The following is a 21,930-nucleotide window of genomic DNA, read 5'->3' as shown; positions in this document are numbered from 1 at the left end:
TTCCAAGAAAATAGTCTAGATCACCCAGTTGTTTGAGAGAGAAAACACTGCCTAGTTTGGTAATGAGTTGTTGAATCATAATAGGTGAGGAACCAGTGAGGATAATATCATCGACATAGATAAGCATGTAGATGCAACAACCCTTGTTGTTGAATATGAGCAAAGAAGGATCACACTTGCATTGTTGAAAACCAAAACTAATTTATGTTTTTGTGAGTCGAACATACCATGCCCTTGGGGCTTGTTTTAACCCATAAATTGCTTTGTTAAGTTTACAAACCAGAGAGGCATCACTGGAGACAAAACCAGGAGGTTGAGTCATGTATACATCATCATCAAGATAGCCATTAAGAAAAACATTATTTACATAAACTTGCTTGAGACGCCAACTGTTTATGAGGGTAATGGTTAGAATAATTCTAATAGTGACGGGCTTGACAATTGGAGAGAAGTTTTCTGTGTAGTCACACCCATACTTTTGAAGGTAACCCTTAGCTACAAGTCTTGCCTTGTATTTGTTCACAGAGCCATCAGGGTTCTTTTTGACACGAAAAACCCATTTACATCCGACAATAGTCTTTCCAGTGGGTAGAGAAGTTAGAGTCCAAGTGTTATTTGTCATAAGATCATTATATTCAGTTTCCATTGCTTGAGTCCATTGAGGTGAGGTAAGGGCTTGTTTTACAGTGGTAGGTTCTACAGTGGTTTAAAGTAGGGTAGGAAACTGACGGGGTCTAGGATTTCCAGTTTTGGAGTGGGTCATCATAGGATGGTGATTAGGAGTAGCGGGTGGTGAGGGGCTTAGGGTAGGGGAATTAGGATCAATTGTGCTAGAGGCTGTAGATGGTAGAGAGGTGGAGTTGTGACTAGCAGTGATGTGAATAGGGCTCTGGTGAGATGAAACAGGTGAGTATATTTGAGGCGTGGTAGCTGGGATTGTGTTTGGGCTAGTGGGTGGGATAGATGATATAGGAACAGGAGACACGACTCCAAGAGGAGAGGTGGAGGGTACAGGGTTGGACGGTGAAGGTAGTTTAAGATAGTTAAAGGGAAATACATACTCATTGAATAACACATCTTTAGAGATGAATAACCTTCCAGATGCATCAAGACATTTGTAGCCTTTATGCGATGGTGAATAGCCAAGAAAAGTACACTCCGAGGACCTGAAATGCAGTTTATTATTGTTGTAGGGTCTAAGTAATGGAAAACAAGCACAACCAAATACTCTGAGGAAAGCGTAGTTTGGCGGTGTTTTAAACAAAACTTGGACAGGGATCAAATTAGTGTGTGAGGCAGGCAACCTGTTAATTAGATAAACTATAGTATGGAATGCATGATCCCAAAAATGATAGGGATGAGAAGCTTGAGACAACAAGGACAAACCTTTCTCAATAATATCTCTATGTTTTCTTTCAACAACCCCATTCCAATGGTGAGTGTGGGGGCAAATAAGTCGGTGGACAATGCCTAGATCAGCTAGGAACTGTTTGAAAGGTCTAAACTCACCCCGCAATCTGTTTGTATGGCCTTTAGCTTAGTGTTTAATTGAAGCTCAACCAGATTCTTAAATTCCTTAAATTTAGACAATGTTTCATCCTTTGTTTTTAGAAAGTATATCCATGTATGACGACTGAAGGCATCAATAAAGGACACATAGTACTTATACTCCATAGAAGACACCATTGGTGCTGGACCCCACAAATCACAATATACAAGTTGAAGAGGCTCAGTAAAAACAGTTTTAGAAGGTTGGGAAGGTAACTTGTGAGACTTTCCCATGCAACAACCAACACAAAAGTCAATATTATTTCCTGGAATAGTAGTGAGATTACACATCTTCAAAACAGAATTTAGAGTAACAGAACTAGGATGTCCTAGTCGATTATGCCAAATTGTGTGAGGTGATACAGTGTAATTCACTTGGGAAGGGGAAACATTATTCAAAGATGAAACAGACTTGAAACTGGAATTATCTAGAGGATATAGGCCACTGGCAGCTACGGGACCTTGAAGGAGAGGAGCATTGTCAGCCTGTGATTTCACAACATAGTGAAATGGGTGAATTTGAAAATAAAAATTATTATCATAAGCAAATTTGTGAACACTAATTAGATCTTTAGTGATTGAAGGAACATGTAGAATATCTTTGAGATGCAGTTGAATTTTAGGATTAATGGGAGATGGAAAGGACTTAGAGCTAATGGAATGAACACGCAAACCTTGGCCATTTCCTAGAAAAATGTTTTCTAGGTGAGGAGGGGGAGGCACTCCAGTATTGTTAGGTGCTGGCTGAGAACTCACATTGTTTGTGGCACCTGTATCAAAGAAAGGAATGGGCGCAGCAGGATTAGTAGCATTGGTAAACATAGCCTGAGGAACCAAGGCAGGAGGACCTAAAGGCACGTGCATGGTCCAAGCAGCTGGTTGTTGTAGATGAGATGTAGCATTAGTAGCATAATTGACAGCAGTAACAAGTCTCATATTTCCATAGGAATTACCATAGTTACCATAAGCAGGAGCAGCGGGATACTGGCCATAGTTACCATAAGCAGGAGCAACGGGATACTGACCTTGTGGAGCGTATTGAGTATTGAAGCGATGGTAACAAATGGATGCATCATGACCATACCCGTAGCAGACTTGGCAATGAATATTCCCACGGACAAAGCCACGGCCACGACCACGACCGAAACGACTGCTGCCACGGCCACCACGACCACCATAAAAATTACGACCAGAATTGGCATTTTCAGATTTAGAGCTGTCATTTGACGGAGTGGCAGCAGTGTAGTTTGCTTGAGGAATGACATTCTGGTTGCTTGAAGTTGCTACTTGAGTTACATTCAACGAAGCAACTTCTTCAACAATTTTATGTTTGATGACTCGTTGTTCATGCGCAAGTAATAATGGTTTGATCTCATCAAAATCAAACCAATCAACCTTACTGTTAATGAGCATAACTAAAGATTCATATTCTGAAGGTAGTCCTTCAAGAATAACATCCAATTTCTCAGTCGTAGAAACTGTTTCACCGATTGATATTAGAGAATCGGAGATTGCCTTGATTTTGTCAAGAAATTCAGTAACAGTGTTTGTACCTTTCTTGAGTGTCTGCAACTCCGTTCTCAGCTGTCGTGCTTGTGCCTTGACTTTAGCATGGAAATTCTTGTGAGTCTGATCCCAAAGCTGCCACGTATGTCGGCAGCCAATGACGCTAGGGAGAAGCGAAGTGGAAAGTGATGATTGAAGCCACGAGAGGAGCAATTGATCTTGCACTTCCCACGCAGTGAATGCAGGATTCACGTTACCAGCAAGACGATCTGCTACGGATAAGTACTGCTCAGGAATTCGCGGAGCAACACAATAATGATGAAGACGGTGCGCTCGGAGCACCGGTTCAACCTGCTGCAGCCACACTAGATAGTTCTTATCATCTAGTTTTTCTGTAAATTTGTAGTTGAAAGTAGCAAAAGGAATACTCGATGCCGTAGATGAGAGCGTCGGTGATGACGGACTCGCCATTAGAGAAACACGACAAGTTTGTAGCGGAAGACGAAAATATAGGATCTATGAAGCCACGGTGGTGGCGAAAAAAGCTCTGAATACCATAATGGATTCAGAAATTTATATAATGTGAATCTGTTTTTGATTGATTTGGAATGGAGCATGATGCTCTATTTATACAATAAAAGTTTGAACATTCAAATTCTACATTTAAGGATGACCATCCTTATTCTATTAGATTAAAGCCCAACCTCCACTAGTGGAAGTTTAATGCAAAACATGACTTTTCTTATTCTGTGAAATTAAAGCCTAACATCCACTAGTGGAAGTGTAGTGAAAAACAAGACTCATCATATTCTCTATTAAGCAGCGGCAAACACCAAATAGGATATCGGCTCGATGCATAAATAGTGAATCAGGAACATGTTTGGTTCCCTGGTAAATTTATTTCGCGCAATGGTGGTTCAGTTCCTATTGGTTTTTCATCTGTTAGTTTTTGTGTATTTATTTGAGGAATGCAGTAACTTAAGGACATTACATTGTTGTAAGGGCAGGTTCATCTCAACTGTTTCTTACTGCACTATATTAAGATGTTGACTTGGTTTTGTTTTTTTTATTATTTTACTGACTGATGATGATGCTGGTTTTAGGGGAAGTATTATTAGTTCAAGAAGGCGGGAAGATTAGAAGTTTGGAGCCTGAAACCTTTGAGGACGAGTGGCGAAAGTCTCAAGCTAGATCTCTTAGGAGAAGAGCAATGGCTGCCTCAACAAAACTCATGTATAGTCTTGGGAAGCAGCAGGTGGAGCGTGTATCCGATTATTAATTTGATTCAATTTACATTTAAGATATTTGTGATGCCAATGAGGAAGAAATTGTGAATTCATTTTGATTGGTACTGCTAACAAGAGACATGCTTCCAGATTCCAATGACGATTATCACACAATGTTGAGGTAATTTGTCAGCCTAAAGTTAACTTCACTGCTAAACATTTGATGGATCAATTTATGACTTGAAATAAATAGAAATATCATTGATTATGATGCTTGGAATATATTTCATGTCATGAGCTATCTACGCTTAATAGGTACAAACCATGAACTTCAGACTGTTTGATATTGTCAAAACTCGAAATTTGGTCATACAGCCTGATGTATGACATGAAATTTTGTGGTAAACTTCTTAATCTTCACAAGTTTTATTTAATATTCTCAAAGATCACTATATCATGCCAAGAAAGTTGTCACATGGCTTTCAAATTTGTTTCAGATTGTTATGATTTCCAGTTGGCACTTTGATTCATCAAAAAGTGAATACTCTTTGCTTAACCTTTATGAAATTTTGATAATGCTATTCATATGTGATTGATTAATTGGTAAATCATATGCTTTCTAACAAAGATGATGAGAGATATCGTATTTGATTGTTTGAGTTGAATGCTATGTGACCACCGTATAATTATTATTATTACCATTCATAACTTATAAATTATATTAATTTTATGATGTATGAATTAATCAATATCCCAAAAATTTTAATTTTTTTGGATTTTGATTAATTCGGATATGCATATCCGAAAAAATCTCTGACCATTTTTTTGGGGATTTTCGGATATGCATATCCGAATTAATCAAAATTCCAACTTTTTTTGGTATTTTCGGAGATGCATTTCTGAATTAATTAAAATCCCAATTTTTTCAGAGAGATGCATCTCCGAAGGGTATTTTTCGAATTTCCAGTAGGGGTTTTCACCGCTGGGGGATCGGTAAAGAAATTTTCTTATATTTTGTTGTTGGGCCTCCATTTAAGCCTCTCGGAATTCTTGTTTAACACCACCCTTAAACTCAGCGCCACACCCCCTCTTGTAGACTGTTTTTGTTACAACTTTTGGGTCTGTTTTCCCAATGATAACCCAGCGCCTCTTTTTATATATTGCACTCTCATATTTACTTTCTAAACCCATATCTTTGGTGTTAATTGTTTCTAATCTCTCTAATATGTGTATGGTTCATTTTGATTTCATATAAAAATACAAAAATATGATTTTAAATTTAGACTTTTATTTTCATATTAAAAAATTCAAAAATATTTTAATTATTATTTCAATCTTTTTGATTGATTTTATTTTACACACTTTGAACCTTTTAATCAATTAATTAAATATTGTTTTAATTAGTTGATTATTGTTAATTAAAATTGATTAGTTTACTAATTGATTTTTTTCAACTTTGATTAATTAATTTAATCAATTTTTAAATAATTGATGAATGGTTAACTTGTTTTTTTTTTCACTTATTTGTATTTATCTTTGTTCATTTTAAAGCGCACACACATCAAATTTTTTTGAGCCAAACTACAGTGACTCTGATTCCTGAAAGGGATACGTAGGCATTAGGTTGTGGGGTCTGAACGAGCACAATCTTGTATATATTTCTTTCGTTTCCCCGTGTTTCGTTTCTCTTCCTTTTTCGTGCGTTTCCCTTTAGGTTTTAGTTTTAGACTTTTAGATAACACCCTTAGATTTAGACTAACAAGAGCAGATCCCGTCGAGTACGACAGACGTGAGGGGTGCTAATCCCTTTCCCTTGCTGTCATACCACAAAATTTGCCCTCATATATTTGCAAATGTTATTTTATTTCGAATAATTGACATAGCACAGTTGGTAAGAATTTGAGGTTAAAAGGTACAAGAGCGAGAAGTCCCGGGCTCGAATCTCACTTCTAACATTTCTCCTTTTATATTTGTTTTCTAATTTTAATTCTAACTTTATTTCCATTATTAAAAAAATCATAAAAATTGCATTTTTTTATTATTTTAATTTAATTTTCGCACTAATTAAATAGGTATTTTTTAAAATAGTCAATTTTCACTTTTATGCATTTTTTAGTCAAAAAAATCACCAAAAATCATAAAATATTCAAAAAATCCAAAAAAGGAAGTTTTTAATTTTATTTGTTCTATTTTTAACACTTTCACAACTTGGGTAACAAGTAAAGATCTTTTTAAGAAAATATTAGTTAATCATTTAAAAGATGACAATCAAATTATTTTTGATTTAACCTTTTAATGAATAGTTAATATTTGATTTTTTTTTATTCCATATTTGTTGACCTAAGTTACACTATAAATATCACTAATTTTTACACATTGGGGATTCACAACAACTTTCTAACCCTTATTCTCACTCTCTCTCTTCTCACAAACACAAAAATATTTTCTCATACTTCTCCTTCTTCAGGGTTGCATATTCCGGTTGCAGCACAGTAATAAATTTTCCAACCTATCAGTCGAATTCTGAAACTACTGTTTCGATTTGCTCCAAATTTTTTCAGAAGTTCAGAAAAAAATCGTAAAACAATACTCCTTTAGAATAGAATTAGAATAGAATTCTAAAGGATTTCGACCCTCAAAATCGCAAATTCCTCTTTTTTCTATTTTATTTGATTTAATTTCTATTTTCATATTTTCGAAAAAATCTCAAAAAATTTGTAGTTTCGTGTTATTATTTTATTTGATTTATAATCAGGTTTTTATATGTTTTGATTTTATTTTAATCACTTTTCTATTTTTCCATTTGTTTTCTTAACCGTAACATTTGTGTTGGTTTATGAACAGGTTTTCTATGGGTTGACCAAGTGGATGGTACCCCAATTGCTTTTTTGGCCAAAAACCTTTTGGTATTTGGCCAAATCAAGGTTATTCATATTTGGCCAAAAACCTTTTGGTATTTGGCCAAATCAAGGTTATTCGTAATTTTGTCCATAATTTAATTTTCTAAACCTCAATTCTTTTCTTGTGTTATTATTATTACTATTACTACTTTGTTTGCTATATTCCCCTTGAAAACCTTGGTAAAATCTCTTTTTTAACCATTAACCCTAAAATATATAATAGGTAGATGTTGTCCATTTTCATGAATCAGGGTTAGGATTTTATCACATTCTTTATTTTTAGGCTAATAATTATTTTTAGGCTAATTAATTTATTTTTAGGCTAATAATTATTTTAGGCTATTTAATTTATTTTTAGGCTAATAATTATTTTTAGGCTAATTAATTTAATTTTAGGTTAATTTATTATTTTTAGGTTTTTAAACCCTGATTTTATTTTTGGCTAATTATTTTTCATCATGATTATTAATAACCGTTTTTCCTTTTCCTAACCCTTTTAATTTTTGACCTGTTACCTTATAATTTGTAAGGTTTTATTTTCGCGCTCAATTCTTCCTGCAGGTGTTTATTGTAATAGTTTAGGTTTATATTTCCGCCTTTATTTTTCTGCCCACAGGTATTTATTGTAATAGCGTAGGACTTTTAAATTCTGCATTTAATTTTTGTAACTGCGTGGTTAGTAATCTTAGGGAGTGCAAGCCTTGAACTGAATTAGCATCACTAATTATAAGATAAAATATCTGAATTAATCACTTGATTGTGCCACACACATACCTTTAGGGTAATCCCTTTTGTTGCCTTTGTTGTCTGTTGCCTTGTTGCCTCTAATTGTACTAAAAATAGTCAAGTCCCTCGATTCCGAGGATACCTAAAGCAAGGTTGCCTAAAGAGATTGAAAATCATCTAGTCCCTCGAAGTTGCCTCGGTAAAAGATGATTGTCCCAATTGCTAAGGTATCCTCGCATGATGCCTAAAAAGATTAAATGACTATTATATCCTTCCCTTAGACTACCTGCCCTCTTTATGGCAAGGGACAGTCTTATGGCGAATGATATCTCGATGACCCTTAACATCCAATTGAAAGACTTCCTGCCCTCTCATGGTATGGATAGACCCTTTCACCCTGGAAAGCTAAAAGAACAAATTTCAAAACTTAAGGTAATTGCTTCTTAATTGCTTGCTCTTATTCAAATTCAAATTCAAAATCTTTTTCCCACTCTTTTCAAAATCAAATTCAAAAAGACTACGCTTATTTACAAGCTAAAGTTCTTCTTCGAAATCTTTTCTAAACACACACGACACTTCAAACATTTCAAACAATTCAAAAGTGAGTTAAGCAATTAAGAGCCCATGGATAACCATGGATACAAAGGGTGCTTTAAACCTTCCCTTTGTATAACTTACCCCCCGAACTCAAAATTTCTTTTGAAGGTTTTTTTCTGTTCTTTTAGCCTTTCTTTAAATTGAATAAAATAAAAGTCGGGGGCGACTCTTGCTATCCACAACATTTTTAAAAAGTCAGTTCTCCCACCGTATTACACTTGCGTACATCCTTACCCTTTCTCTTTGTCGTAAGACCTTTGTTTGTTTTCTTTATAGGTTTTACTCGATGTTTTCCTTTCCCTTCTCGTGGGATAAATAAACAATCGATGACGACTTCATTGATCTTATGATTTCGTGCAGTTGTTTCAATTTTCTTTCAAGAAGGGTCCATGCACCGTCCTTAATTTCCATTGGTTTCGTGCCTGTGAGAGGTTCATGCTAAGGGTGGCAAACGGGCATGCCCGCCCCGTTTAGGCCCGCCCCGTAAAAGCCAGCAAAAAACAGGACGGGGCGGTCATTGTTAAGGATGTGGGCCTAAAACATTGGCCCGTCCTGCAAAAAAGTGAGGCAGGGCGGGCTAAGCCCGTGGGCACTGCATTTTTTAAGCCTAAAAATGCAAAATTTATGTTAACTTTTGTGTCTGCAAAAGCCCGCATAAAAAACGGGGCGGGACGGTCACACTAGAGGGTGAGGGCCTAAAATCTTGACCCGCCCCGCACAAAAGTGCAGGCAAAACGGGCATGCCCAACGGGCTGGACCCGTTTTGCCACCCTTAGTTCATGCATACCTTTCTGATACAAATAATCATCTATTTGCATCTTCCAAAAACTGAAGTCTGCACCATCGAACTTCTCAATTTTCATCTTTCCTTCGTCTGCTGCCATCGCTCCCACTCGAATATGACTCTTCTGTATCGCTTCTGAAATTGAAAGAACCAACCAGCTCTGGTACCAATTGTTAGGAAACTACACAACATTTTCTCAAAGTTATATTTGTGGAAGAACAAATTAACGTGGAAGCACACAAACGTAATGAAAATGAAATCCATAAATTAATTAACCTCTCCTCACGTGAAAATTTCACAACTCAGTTACACTGCTTCTGAAATTGAAAGAACCAACCAGCTCTGGTACCAATTGTTAGGAAACTACACAACATTTTCTCAAAGTTATATTTGTGGAAGAACAAATTAACGTGGAAGCACACAAACGTAATGAAAATGAAATCCATAAATTAATTAACCTCTCCTCACGTGAAAATTTCACAACTCAGTTACACTAAAAGTATTTATTGATTATGTTCTGATGTTATTACAAACGAAAGATACAAGGCTTTTATAGCCAATAAAACAAGAAAGGTGAATGGAATTCCCTGACTACTAAAAATTGCTTTTTCGATATAAACTAAAGTATTAGTTTAGAAGAAAGATGAATTCAAAAGTAACAATGTTGATATAACGCAAGATCTTCCACATACAAAATCACCTGGTAAAATATGAAGCAAATAAAATAAATTTAAGTCAGGCATATAACTGGAAAATAAAGCAAAATGATCAATAGTTGATCAATGAAACATGTCATAGATTACTTTTAAATAAAAACATTATACTATACAAATAGTTTTCATCAATAAAACTTTGAAGTCAATTGTACTAACCTCAGTTAACGAAGGCTTAATTTCTCTTGAAACTATTCAACATTACCATGAAAGTTACATAGATCTTGTCACCAACTCCATCAACAAATCGGTAATATGCGTGCCTCCATTTTTTAAGAAGAAACAAAGAACCACATATGCCCCAGAAACCTACTGCAAATCCAACTCCCATGCCTAGATATAATGATTGTCTTATAGAGTCCTCATCTTCATTCCTTCTTGTTGGCATTACATTTTTAGGATTTTCTTCTTCTGTGGTACAATTACTTAGAGGAGCTCCGCACAAGTTTGGATTTCCAAAGTAGCTAGATGCATCAAAACTTTGAAGTTGTGTTCCAGTTGGGATTTTACCATTAAAATTGTTGTGAGATAGATTCAAGTAATCTAAAAAGTTCAAGACAGTCATGCTTTGGGGAATTTCACCATAAAACATATTATTAGAGAGATCGAAAGATTCTATATTTTTCATTCCTCCAATAATCTTTGGTATTGTACCAGTAAAATTATTGTGAGATAAGTTCAATGTTTGAACTTGAACAAGACGGAATAATTGCTTTGGCACTTTTCCCGAAAAGCTATTGACTGAAAGGTCAATAGTTCGCCTATCTGGATGGACTGAATACATATAATCTTGACCTTTTTGAAACAAATCAATTGTAGCAACATACCATGAAGTCAATTGTTTATTATTAGTAATCATGTGAGTCAAGTTATAAATGCAGTTCGGCATAGATCCCGAAAGCTTGTTATGTGCTAGGTCCAAATGGAATAATTTTGGGAGATTGAATAATTGTGATGGGATGTTCCCTTCAAATTGGTTACCTCTCAATATGATCACTTCTAATTCTTGCGACATGTTGATTGATATGATTCGAGAAAATTCATTTTCTCCCAAATTCATGAATTTCAGTTGTGTCGATTGAGAGAGGTGCACTAGTACTTCACCTGATAACTTATTACTCCACAAGTTAATGTACACTAAATCCTTTAATTTCTTCCAACTATGTGGAATTGGTCCAGAAAAGGAGTTGTAAGAAAAATCAACGTATTTAGCCCTTGGTGATATGTTAGGGAGTCCTCCTGTGAAATTATTGTGATCTAAATTTATATCATAACCTTTTAGTGTTAGGTTTGATAAGTCTCCCGTCATCGAATTGTTTGACAATAAAATACTATATTGTATAGTTTCTAGAAGGCTCACAAACTTATTCCTATCTACCAATGAAATTCCCGAGCTTGACAAATCAAGAGTCTCCAATGACTTCTGTGTATATATCCATGATGGAAAATTTGGGTGTTGATTTGAATCACTCAAATAAAGGTTACTGAGTTGAAAAGGAGGAACCCAATCAGAATCAAATTGAAAAGTAACATTTGAACTACTCAAGTCTAGTGAATCTAAACTATTGAGTTTGGAAAAAGTTGTTTTTGATATATCACCAGATAAATTATTATAGGAAAGATCTAAGTAACGTAAGAATGAGAGGTTTCCTAGAGTTGGAGGAATGAAACCACTTAACATGTTCGTGGATAAACCAAGTCTTTGAATATATGCTAGTTGGCCTATTTCATATGGAATTGATCCTTTGAGATGATTATCGTAGAGATCAAGGACTCTTAAACTTTCAAGGTTTAGTATGTTTGAAGGTATCTCACCTTGTATATTGCTGTTACTAAGATCAAGATAGGTGATATGTGTCGTGAGATTAAAAAACTTACCAGGTAAATGAGAGGCGAAGTTGTTATAAGAAAGATCAAGAGTGATAAGTGAAGACAAATTCATATACTCAAGTGATGGGTTGAGTATGAAGTTGTTTAGTTTACACTCCCTCAACTGTAACTCTAATAATGAAGGAAACATAGCCACTGCATGAAGCCAGTTGGATTCTCTATGAAGATCATTTCCAGTAAGGTTGAGATATTTCAAAGAAGAGAGAGGAGAAAGCCAATCAAGATTATCCATGTGAATGAACACTACAAGAAATATGGTCTACGGCCACGCTAAATTCTTCCACAGCTCAAAAACTGTGACCACATACAGTTTTTGGCCATGGTTTTCTAGTCGTAGACATATGTTTTGAAATATTGAATCCGGAGCGTAAAACTGTGGCATTTTCTTCAATTGCCACGTTTAACAAACCGTAGATATTTTAAGCCACAAAAAAGAAACTGCGACATTTAATTTTTTTTCAAACTGTGGCCCTAACCTAAAAAAAATATCCCACTAAAATTTCCCTCTTTTTTTTAGTTTCTTCCCCTAAAAAAACACAAATATATATATATATATATATATATATATATATATATATATATATATATATATATATATATATATATATATATATATATATATATATATATATATAAACAAAACAAAAAATGGAAAGAGTATAAAAAAACGCGTGACCTGGAAGAGGAATTAGGGTTCTGTAACCTTTCACATTCACGCAGGAAGCCCCTTTCTCCTCATTGAACGGCGCCGTTCTTCAAGATCGCTCTGGAAAACGCAAGGCGCATCTCTCCGTCTTTGTTCTGCGTGAATCGCCGTCGTTACCTTCCATACAGCCACCGCCGTTCATTATCGCCTCACCACCACAACAACCGCAACAATCTGAAGCCGACCATGCGTTACCACCGACCGCTCAGCCTTCTTCACTTTACCGCTGCCGAAGTTTATAGATCTCAGGTGTTAGCTTTTTGTACTTTGCATCTTATTGATTGTTGCTTTGTGTTGTAGATTATAACTGGATGAATAGGAAATAGAGAGAAATTTCTCTTGTTTTGCTGATTGAAAAGAATGCATTTTTTGGGAATAAAATGTTTTTTGTTATGCTTTTATGTGAAGACAAGGAAAATGACTCTAGTATGTGTGGTTTGACACAGATTCAAGGTTTCAAATAAAGTATGTGTGGTTTGACACAGATTCAAGCTTCAAATAAAGTATGTGCGGCTGAAAACGAATTCAACTATTTAGGTTTCGATGTATTCTGTAATGTAAAGATGGATAATGTTAGATAGGTCAAGGTTAGATAGTAATGCAGTAATTTTTCTTTACCTCTTTATACTATTCCATTTCCATATTTTAATTTAATGGTGTATATTGCAGAATAACCAGCATACTCATAGAGATGCATTTAACGATTTTGTTCTTGACAAGAGCATTGGCGGAGCCTATGGAGATGAGGAATATAATTCCAGTGGTTCAGATGTTGGAAGAACTGGAAGTAGGCTCATTGGCGGCGTTGCAGAGACCTTATCCGAGCAAAGAAATGGTTTCAGCCTGAAACATGATTTTTTTTAATCACGGAGCACCAAAACATAAGGAACACTGCCATGTCAAGGAACTGGAAAATTGAGAGGAAGAGGAGTTTGTGTGGGATGAGATGAACCCTGGTTTGCCTGAACATGTACCCTTGTCTTCATAATCTAACTTCTTTGTGCTTTGAAATTGATAAGGTTTGTTTATTATATTTCCTACCAAAAAGAAAAACTATGTATTTTGTTTGTGTATCAGGATTTTACTCCCATAATGACTAACAATTTTTCTGATAGTTGCTTTTATTTGTGTTACATTTTTCTACTGCTGAGTTTTATTAATCTATTGTCCTGCTTTAACTTCTTTTTATATCTGGAGACATTTATGTGGTTTTGTTTTCTTCCTTGCAAGATGAGTTTATTGTTTAGTGTTTAGTTGATGTGTCTGACCCTTGGCTTTGACTAATAAGTGAGTGTTAATTGATTGGAAGGTTTGAATTGGTAAGGTGATGTTAATTTTGAAGGGGAGTCTGTCATGCCAGTTGGGTTTAGAAATTCTGAATGGTTAGGCAATGTAAAAATAGTTTTAGGCTAATAGTTAAGTTAATTAGCTGTTAAGGTTAACAAATTTGAATGTGGTTTCTTGAACTTGACATGTAGTGATGAATGCTGCATTTGAAACTGGAGGTTAACTTGCTGAAATATGTTTGTACTGAAATGTTTGAAATGTATTCGTGCCTCTGTTTTGAATTTCAATTGTTTCCCTTTTTGGAGTGAAGTTGGTTTATGTTTGTGGACTGAATGATGTTTGAATGTGGAATTATTCTGATATTTTGTTTTGCAACATGGATGCATATCATTGCTCTTTATCCTCTTATGAAACTTAGCATATGTTGTCTTATGAACATACATAGAAATATGTTATAGTGCATGTATGATGGGTTTTGTGAATCTGTGCTTTAAACTGGACTTGAAATGAGCATGTGGCTATGTAGTAGTCTTTGAACAACCTGAAGGTGATTTATATTGAATTGTATGATGGGTTTTGCTAATTTATTTATTTTTGAGTTTTCTCAATTGTCATGGCCTTTTTTTGATACTCTGTGCAGGTTTTGTTCCTGTTTTGCTGAAGCGGTAATATTGTTTCTTTCTCCCTTTATAATAACTGCTATGTCTTCTTAGTTCTGTCAATATTCCTTCTAGAACCATCGATCGAATTCTGTTAGAAATTCGGACAACCCAAACCCAACCCAAATAGAAATCGATTGAGTTTGATGCAAACTGGAAAAAAATGGTGAACTACATGCTGATGATCAGTGCTGAACTCGAGAATTTGACCATTATATTGAATTCTTCAAGGTATTACAATATCTTTTTTATTTTCTTCAACATGCTTTTTTCTTCCTCTCTATTTTAATATTAATTTCTTTATCTTTGTGATGATGACGATGATAGTTGAAATGTGGAAGATGTGGTGAATTGATCCAAAAAGAAACTTGTGTGTCTTTGAATGATACTGTTCCTCTTCCAGGTTACTACAATATATGAGTAAATATTCACTAAATGTCCTGTTATAGAGTCTTTGTTATGTCTGCCTTTATTCAAATGTGTAGGTCCTTTCAACAAATTTTTATGCTCTTGAAATTAGTGTATGTTAAGTTGGTGTTGGTACAATTTTTAGTTTTGTAATGGAGTTATCAAGTCTTACTATTTTATGCTCTCTTTTACTGTTTGGTTAGTTCATATATTGTTAAACTCGTTTTATGCTTAATAGCTTTTTTGTAGGTTAGCAACTTAGCATGCTTCTACTCGATTCTTTTAGAATTAGTGATAATCTTTCTATAAAATAACATTCAATTCTTTTGGTTGAATGCATGCACTTTTTGCTTCGCTGCTCCCTTTTAAAAGAGGTTTCACACTTATATGTTATTATATATTTGACCAGCCTGACTTTTCTCTATGGATGTAGGTCAAGTACAAATGAAGAGGAAATATTTGAAGTGCAGGATACGATCACTTTTCCCCCTTCAACATGAAGAGTCAGTCCTATGTAAGAGACTACTAAGTTAGATGGCTGAGATTAGTATTTAGAATAAATTTTAGGGAATCCGGCTTTAGAATAAATTTTAAAGAACCCGACTTTAATTAGCAGTAGAAAATGAGGTGATATTTTCTATCACAGTTTTATATTTATATGTATTTTAGAATCGACTCAAGTACATTGAATATTTATTTAATTCCAATTAGTATTTTCCTTTCATTTACATATCTTGCTATCATGATTAAAGTAATTAAAGTAATCGACTCAAGTACATTGAATGTTTATTTAATTCCAATTAGTATTTTCCTTTCATTTACCTCATTTTCATATATATATATATATATATATATATATATATATATATATATATATATATATATATATATATATATATATATATATATATATATATATATATAATGATACAGAAATAAACTGGGGCAAGATAAATGGTTTAGAAAGCATAACATATAACAACGGTTTTAAATAGGTGGTCATAACCAAACCGTGGCTATATCTTGAACTAACACTGTGTCGTAAATGTTAAAATGAAACTGTGGCTTTACGATATAGCCACAGTTTTGCAGTCATGGCAAATACAAACCGCGGCCTTAATCAAGCTACCTAAACCGTGGCCTAAAAAAGCCACGGTTGTAAAAAATGCGTGGTCTATACTAAAAAAACCGTGGACTTTACTTTAGGCCACGGCCGCATACTCCACAGTTGGATTTCCGTGGCCAAACCGTGGCCTCAGCGTTACGCCACGGTTATTTTGCATATAGCCTCGGTTTTCTGGGCGTGGTAGGAGACCTTTTTTTCTGTAGTGGAAATTATTCCATGATAAGTCAAGGTAGAGAAGTTTAGATACATGTGTGATGTTTTGGTGATTAGATGGAATACTTATCCTATCAAAATCATTGGAACTCAAATCCAAGTGACCGAGAAACTCAAGTTTTAAAATTGAAAGATTCATCTCACCTTTCAAATATATGGAGTGCCCGTCTTTAAAAATAGATGGTAGCTCCAGTCGTGTAACTCTTCCGGTATTGTTGTTACAATGGACTCCTTCCCAAAAACAACAATTGTTTTCGGTTGTCCATGTTGAAATTCGACCATAACTATCAATGATTCCCTCTTTGAAGATTAAGAGTATCTCTCGGTCTCTCTCATTGCAAGAAACCATCCTGTGATCATTGGTCGACATGGTTTTGTGGACTGTAAACATAGATAAAAATAGAAGCAAAAGAAATGACATTTGTGTAATAAGAATAGTCATTGAATGATGAAATGGATCAGAGAAAAAGATTTAATTGCAATGGGAGTATGATTTGTAAAAAGATGCAAGTGTGATTATATAAGATTTTGGCTAATGGGAAAGCTTGAAAATTGAAATAGCTCCAAACAAGATTCGACGACTTTGAATTTTTGAAATCTTTGATAAGAAAGTATGCGGACAATAGTTTATCCGTATCAATTTGGTTTGTAGAGAAGTTTCAAATTAAAAAGATTTGAGTTATTTTGATACATAAATTTAAAAATATATTTGGACAATTTAAATAGATGATATGTTATTTAGTTATTTTTCAAGCGTATATTTGACTACCTATCTTAATAAATGATTATTATATATATTTTAATGCCGGGAAATTATGGTTTATAGTGTTTCAAATGGTAATTAATTTTGTTTTGTGAATAGTTTACGAGTTACCACATGTTATTATATTAACTAATCATTCACTAAACATGGTCACTATATAAATTTACTTGTATTAATCATCTAAACAAATTATCAGCAAAAAAAAAAATTCAAAGTTTTATTTCCTATGTATGAATGTTATGACATTACATTATTGCCCATGCTGATACAAATTGCTCCAACCTACAACACTTAATTAATAAAGTAATTAAGGAAAACGGAATTATAGAATTTCTTAGAACCTCGTGTTTTATACTTGGTGCAAATTATTTGAAATTTATCATGATTGATAAAATGTTTTGTTTTATTAGTAGTATTTTGTGGACATGTTTTATTTGACAATTATACGTACTAATAATAGTCAGTAACCCTGTTTAATATGATAAGACAGTTGCTAATAATAGTCAATAACCCTCTTTAATTTAATATGATAACACTGTTGTTAATAATAGTTAATAACTCGGATTTGGATTCCCTGACTTTCTAGCGGGAAAGTCAGGGTGACTTTCAGCAAATCTCATCCATCTGATATATATCATATGTACTATATTCTGCCACATGTCTAATTCATTCATTTTTTTAAATTTTAAACAAAAAAAATGATAATAAAAGCTTATGTTGTAGATTTGTACCATACAAAATTAATTATATCTAGAACAATTTCTTGTCGATACCCATTGCTGACCTTCTTCCTATTTATTTCAATTATTTTGACATTTATATGCTTGGGTAGAAATTGGAGGTTGGGTTTTATTAAAATGAACAAAATAAAGTTTGGGTCTTGAATTTATGAACAATGTCAAAGACTGAAAAAAAATAGTTTTGATTGGATGCAGATTGTCACAGTATTCAAAGCTAAAAGCTCAAGCAAATAATAAAAATGGAAAAAACACAAGCAATAAAAGTCAGCAAACCATTTTTACAAATTAGAGATGGGTGTAATATCGGCATAACTATGAAAGGATGAAGGAGGTGCAACGATGATTGAAGAAGATATGACAGTAACAAGATTGAAGGAGGTATGAGCTGGTGCAATGGAAACAGAAGGTGGAAGGAGGAAGATGCAAAAAAAAAAATTCTGTAGAACTTAAACATTTAAGTTTAATTTTTAGAAGCACCATGTGACATGATTTGGTGCGGGTGATTCATCAGACGGTGGAAGTTTGCTGAAAGTCACTCTGACTTTCGCGCTAGAAAGTCAGAGAATCCCAATCCCAATAACCCTATTTGATATGATAAGACAATTGCTAATAATAGTCAATAACCCTCTTTGATATGACAATAATTCAGGCTAATACGAAAGTATAATCAGGTAGAGCCGGAGAATAATTACTTCTAAAACCTAAAAAAAATGGTTTTAAGTTGTTGTAACCGGTTAACAAAATGCGTTAACCGGTTACACCTGACATGAGATGTTTTCTTGTTTGTCTTTTTAATTGGTTAACAAGACGTGTTAATTGGTTACGTGTCTGGATTTTGCTTTTTCTTGTATTTTAATATTTTGTTTCATGTCCAAATTGTTGTAATCTCTTATATAAATATCTTGGAGGTATCATCATCTAAAGCTAATGCAATTGTTACTTTTCACCCTCAAAACACACTCTCTCTCTCTCTCTATATATATATATATAATTATCTCTTCTTCTCTCAAAATCTTCTTCTCCACATACCCTAAACCTTCATTGTTCACCAATTGTGTGATTCTATGTTCTAACATTCGACATCAAGAGCCTTGGTTCTGATCCATAATCTGTTGTGCAAACATGAATACCGTCTCTGTTGTACCCCAATTTTTGACGACTAAGATCCCACCATATTCCAAATAGTAGGATCATCATCATTATCATCATGCATACATCATTTGATAACCCAAAAATGAAAAAAAAAATTATTGTTTATTGCTTGGGTTCTAAGACAGAAAACTGGTCAAGAGGAGACTGAGCAATTAGGGTTTTGAAGCCCGTGAGGAATTAAAACATTCTCTTATGTTCAAAGGGTTCTCCCATCAATATCAAAGCCCAAGGATGACCCAACTCAAGATCAACAACGTTCAAACTCACCTGATGCCCAAATTAGGGTTATGACCTAATTTAACAAGAGAGTTGATTTTTAACCAGGACATGGCACCATGGCTCAAACTATGATTCAAGATTCTCCAAATCAACATTATAATCCATTCATATCATCCATTTGAAGAAGAGAGCTTGATTCATGTGGAATCCAAAAAACTACAGTTCATTTGAAAAAAGTCAACTGTGTATGTCAACCTTTGACTTTTGAGAAAATTGGTCAACTCTGGACTTTTGAAGATCAAAATCATCAACATATGATTAATGAAGTTATTTGACCAAGAAAATTCATCAAGAATAAAAAAGTCAACAAAAGTCAAAATTAGGGTTTTTAAGTGATTTTGACCTCATTTTGGGAACTACAAATTTCACCTACAAACTCAAAATTCTCCCAACATAAAAGTTGTAGATCTTGATCAAATAAACAACTTTGTCAGTTATCTCATTTCATCAAAAAGTGATTAATTTGAGAGATATAGAATTAAAAAGTTTATGTTCAACAAAATTAGAGAAATTTTAAGTGTTTTCACTTGAACTTCTTCCAACTTTGTGGCCATTTTTCACCATGATCCAAAAGGAGTTTGAGAAAATTGTTAACATTAACATGGAATTTCATTACTTCCACCACCTCCCAAAACACTCCTAACCTAAAATCACCATTTGCACCTCCATTAACATACTTTTGAAGCCTTAACCTTCCAAAACACAAACCAACCAATCTATCACTTCAGATAGCTTCTATACATCAAATAGAAGTTATCCAAACATTCACATAAGGCCTGTAACCACATAATGACCAAATTCCATTTTTACACACCTTACTTGCATTTGAAGTTGTGTTGAGCTACCTAAACAATTTCCATTCAAACCAATCATCCAAACACCTTACATATCATCCATATAAGCTATCCAAAACATAAAATCACTTCGGTAACCCCTCCATCATCATTCACCATTGTTACTTGATCAGCTTGAAGGTGCTATCGGGTTAGGAGTTCTCAGCATCTTCTGGTCATTCTAAGCATTCAGGTAACATCCTCAGGTCCTAAGGAAGCTATTTGGATCATCATAACACATCTGCAACACCTCTAATAAGGAGATTGATCTCCATTTTCAGAGGTAAAATTCTGAACTCAAAACCACTGAAAGAGGTATCGTTCTGATTAAAACTCAATACCATCATGTTTAGAGTTGCTTAAGGATTAAAAGCCCTCTAGTTTTATCCATTTATTCAAAATGTTGACCATTTAATTTGATTTTGAAAAATTAGGGTTCATCACTGATTTCGAGAAATTCATGATTTTGAATTAATTGTTGTTAACTACATGGTTGAGTTCATGTCTTGATGCTGATCACATTGTTGTTTTATTTTGTTAAAATTGATTAAGTTTTGAGATTGTTTGAATTGGTTCATTGTTGTTGTTGTTGTTGTTGCGTTACTGAGTGAAGAGGAAGAAGATGGAGTTTGGCTCCATTTTCATTTTGAATGTTAGTTTTTGTTATGTTTAATTGAGCACGTTTTGGTAACGACTACATCGTTACAGCTCAGTTGGCAAAGTGTGTGTTATGTGTATGACCCTTAGGTCTGGGGTTCGAACCCCCTCGCCCCGACCTTTTTTTTTCTTTTATTTATTTATTTCATATTTCCAACATGCTATGCTTTGTATTGAATTGGACGTGTCTTCTGACTGGGCCAAGCACATGGCCCAGTGGTTAATCTTTTGATCTGCAAGGCAATGGGCGTGTGTTCAAACCATGTAAGGGCCAAAACCTTCTTTTTACCACCATTTTATTTCATTTCTTTCACAATTTCAATATTTCATTAAAAATAGTAAAACTAATTATTTTTATTTGAAATTTTGCACACTCTTCATTTAAGTTGTTTATTTTGATATTATGATTTAAAAACCCAAAAATATTTATATTTTTACCATTAAAAAATTAATCAAAAACAACTTTTTTAAGTGTTTTAAAATATAAAAAAAATCATTTTCTTTTAGATGTTCTCTTTAAATAAATTATGAATATTTATGTGAATATTTTTCTAGGGTTAGGATCATTTCTCCTTGACTATACCATGAACCCTTAGACCAATTCTCTTTTAGAATTTGGTATTTTAATCATTAAAGAGTAATTAGGTTTAGGTGATTTCAAAACCCTAATTTCAAACCCCAATCCAAAAATATCTTGATGTTTGTTTATCCATGGTAAATGTGACTTGTTTATCTTGATCATTATCTTTTATCCGTGTACATATGTTTGTTGATTTTTATCCTTGTATTTTTGTACTTGTTACCCATTGTACTATCATTTGTATATACTTTGTTTACTAACCCACATGCATGAGATCCATATCCATCATCCATCATATTCATTCATACATGAATTAATCCTAAGGTATAAACATCCTTGTCCATTATCATTGATGATTATCATACTTACTTGTTTGTCTTTTGTGACACATGTTATCACACACACACACACACACTCGAGGTATCCATTGATTTATTACTTAAAGTTGTTGAAGAATCCAAAGGAATGGGAATGTTATTGACTAAAATTGTCAAGGCACTTAAATACATCCACACATATATCATGCAATCTCGCATTATAAAATCAGCTTTTGATTAATGTGTTGACTAAAAAGTCAACTGTGTTGACTTTGGTCAAAAACCCTAATCCCGGGAGACCAGTTGAATTCCAAGTTTGT

At 34.0% G+C, this 21,930-nt stretch overlaps 1 protein-coding gene and 1 long non-coding RNA gene across 6 annotated transcripts; one reads left to right on the top strand and one right to left on the bottom strand.

Moving 5' to 3' along the window:
- Positions 1–9,584: 9,584 nt before the first annotated feature.
- On the bottom strand, positions 9,585–16,793 carry LOC131662453 (receptor-like protein EIX2). Its single transcript, XM_058932228.1, has 3 exons — positions 16,266–16,793; positions 10,160–12,133; positions 9,585–9,987 (listed from the first exon to the last, which is right to left on the bottom strand). The coding sequence occupies exons 1-2, from the start codon at positions 16,729–16,731 to the stop codon at positions 10,176–10,178; spliced, it is 2,424 nt and encodes an 807-aa protein (XP_058788211.1). The 5' UTR covers positions 16,732–16,793; the 3' UTR covers positions 9,585–9,987; positions 10,160–10,175.
- LOC131662455 (uncharacterized) lies at positions 12,539–15,651 on the top strand. Of its 5 annotated transcripts, none has more exons than XR_009301585.1 (4): positions 12,539–12,845; positions 13,043–13,183; positions 13,266–13,615; positions 14,524–15,651. It is a non-coding gene; the product is annotated as an uncharacterized LOC131662455 (long non-coding RNA). The 5 variants fall into 5 exon arrangements; XR_009301587.1 differs by having other exon boundaries at positions 12,539–13,183; positions 14,524–14,773; positions 15,384–15,651; XR_009301586.1 differs by having other exon boundaries at positions 12,539–13,183; positions 14,524–14,773; positions 14,870–15,651.
- Positions 16,794–21,930: the final 5,137 nt, after the last annotated feature.

The sequence above is a fragment of the Vicia villosa genome, linkage group LG3 (assembly GCF_029867415.1).
Source record: "Vicia villosa cultivar HV-30 ecotype Madison, WI linkage group LG3, Vvil1.0, whole genome shotgun sequence".
In the NCBI taxonomy this organism is placed as follows: domain Eukaryota; kingdom Viridiplantae; phylum Streptophyta; class Magnoliopsida; order Fabales; family Fabaceae; genus Vicia; species Vicia villosa.
The sequence above is the reverse complement of the archived record's forward strand: the minus strand, read 5'-3'. Positions and strand labels throughout refer to the sequence as shown.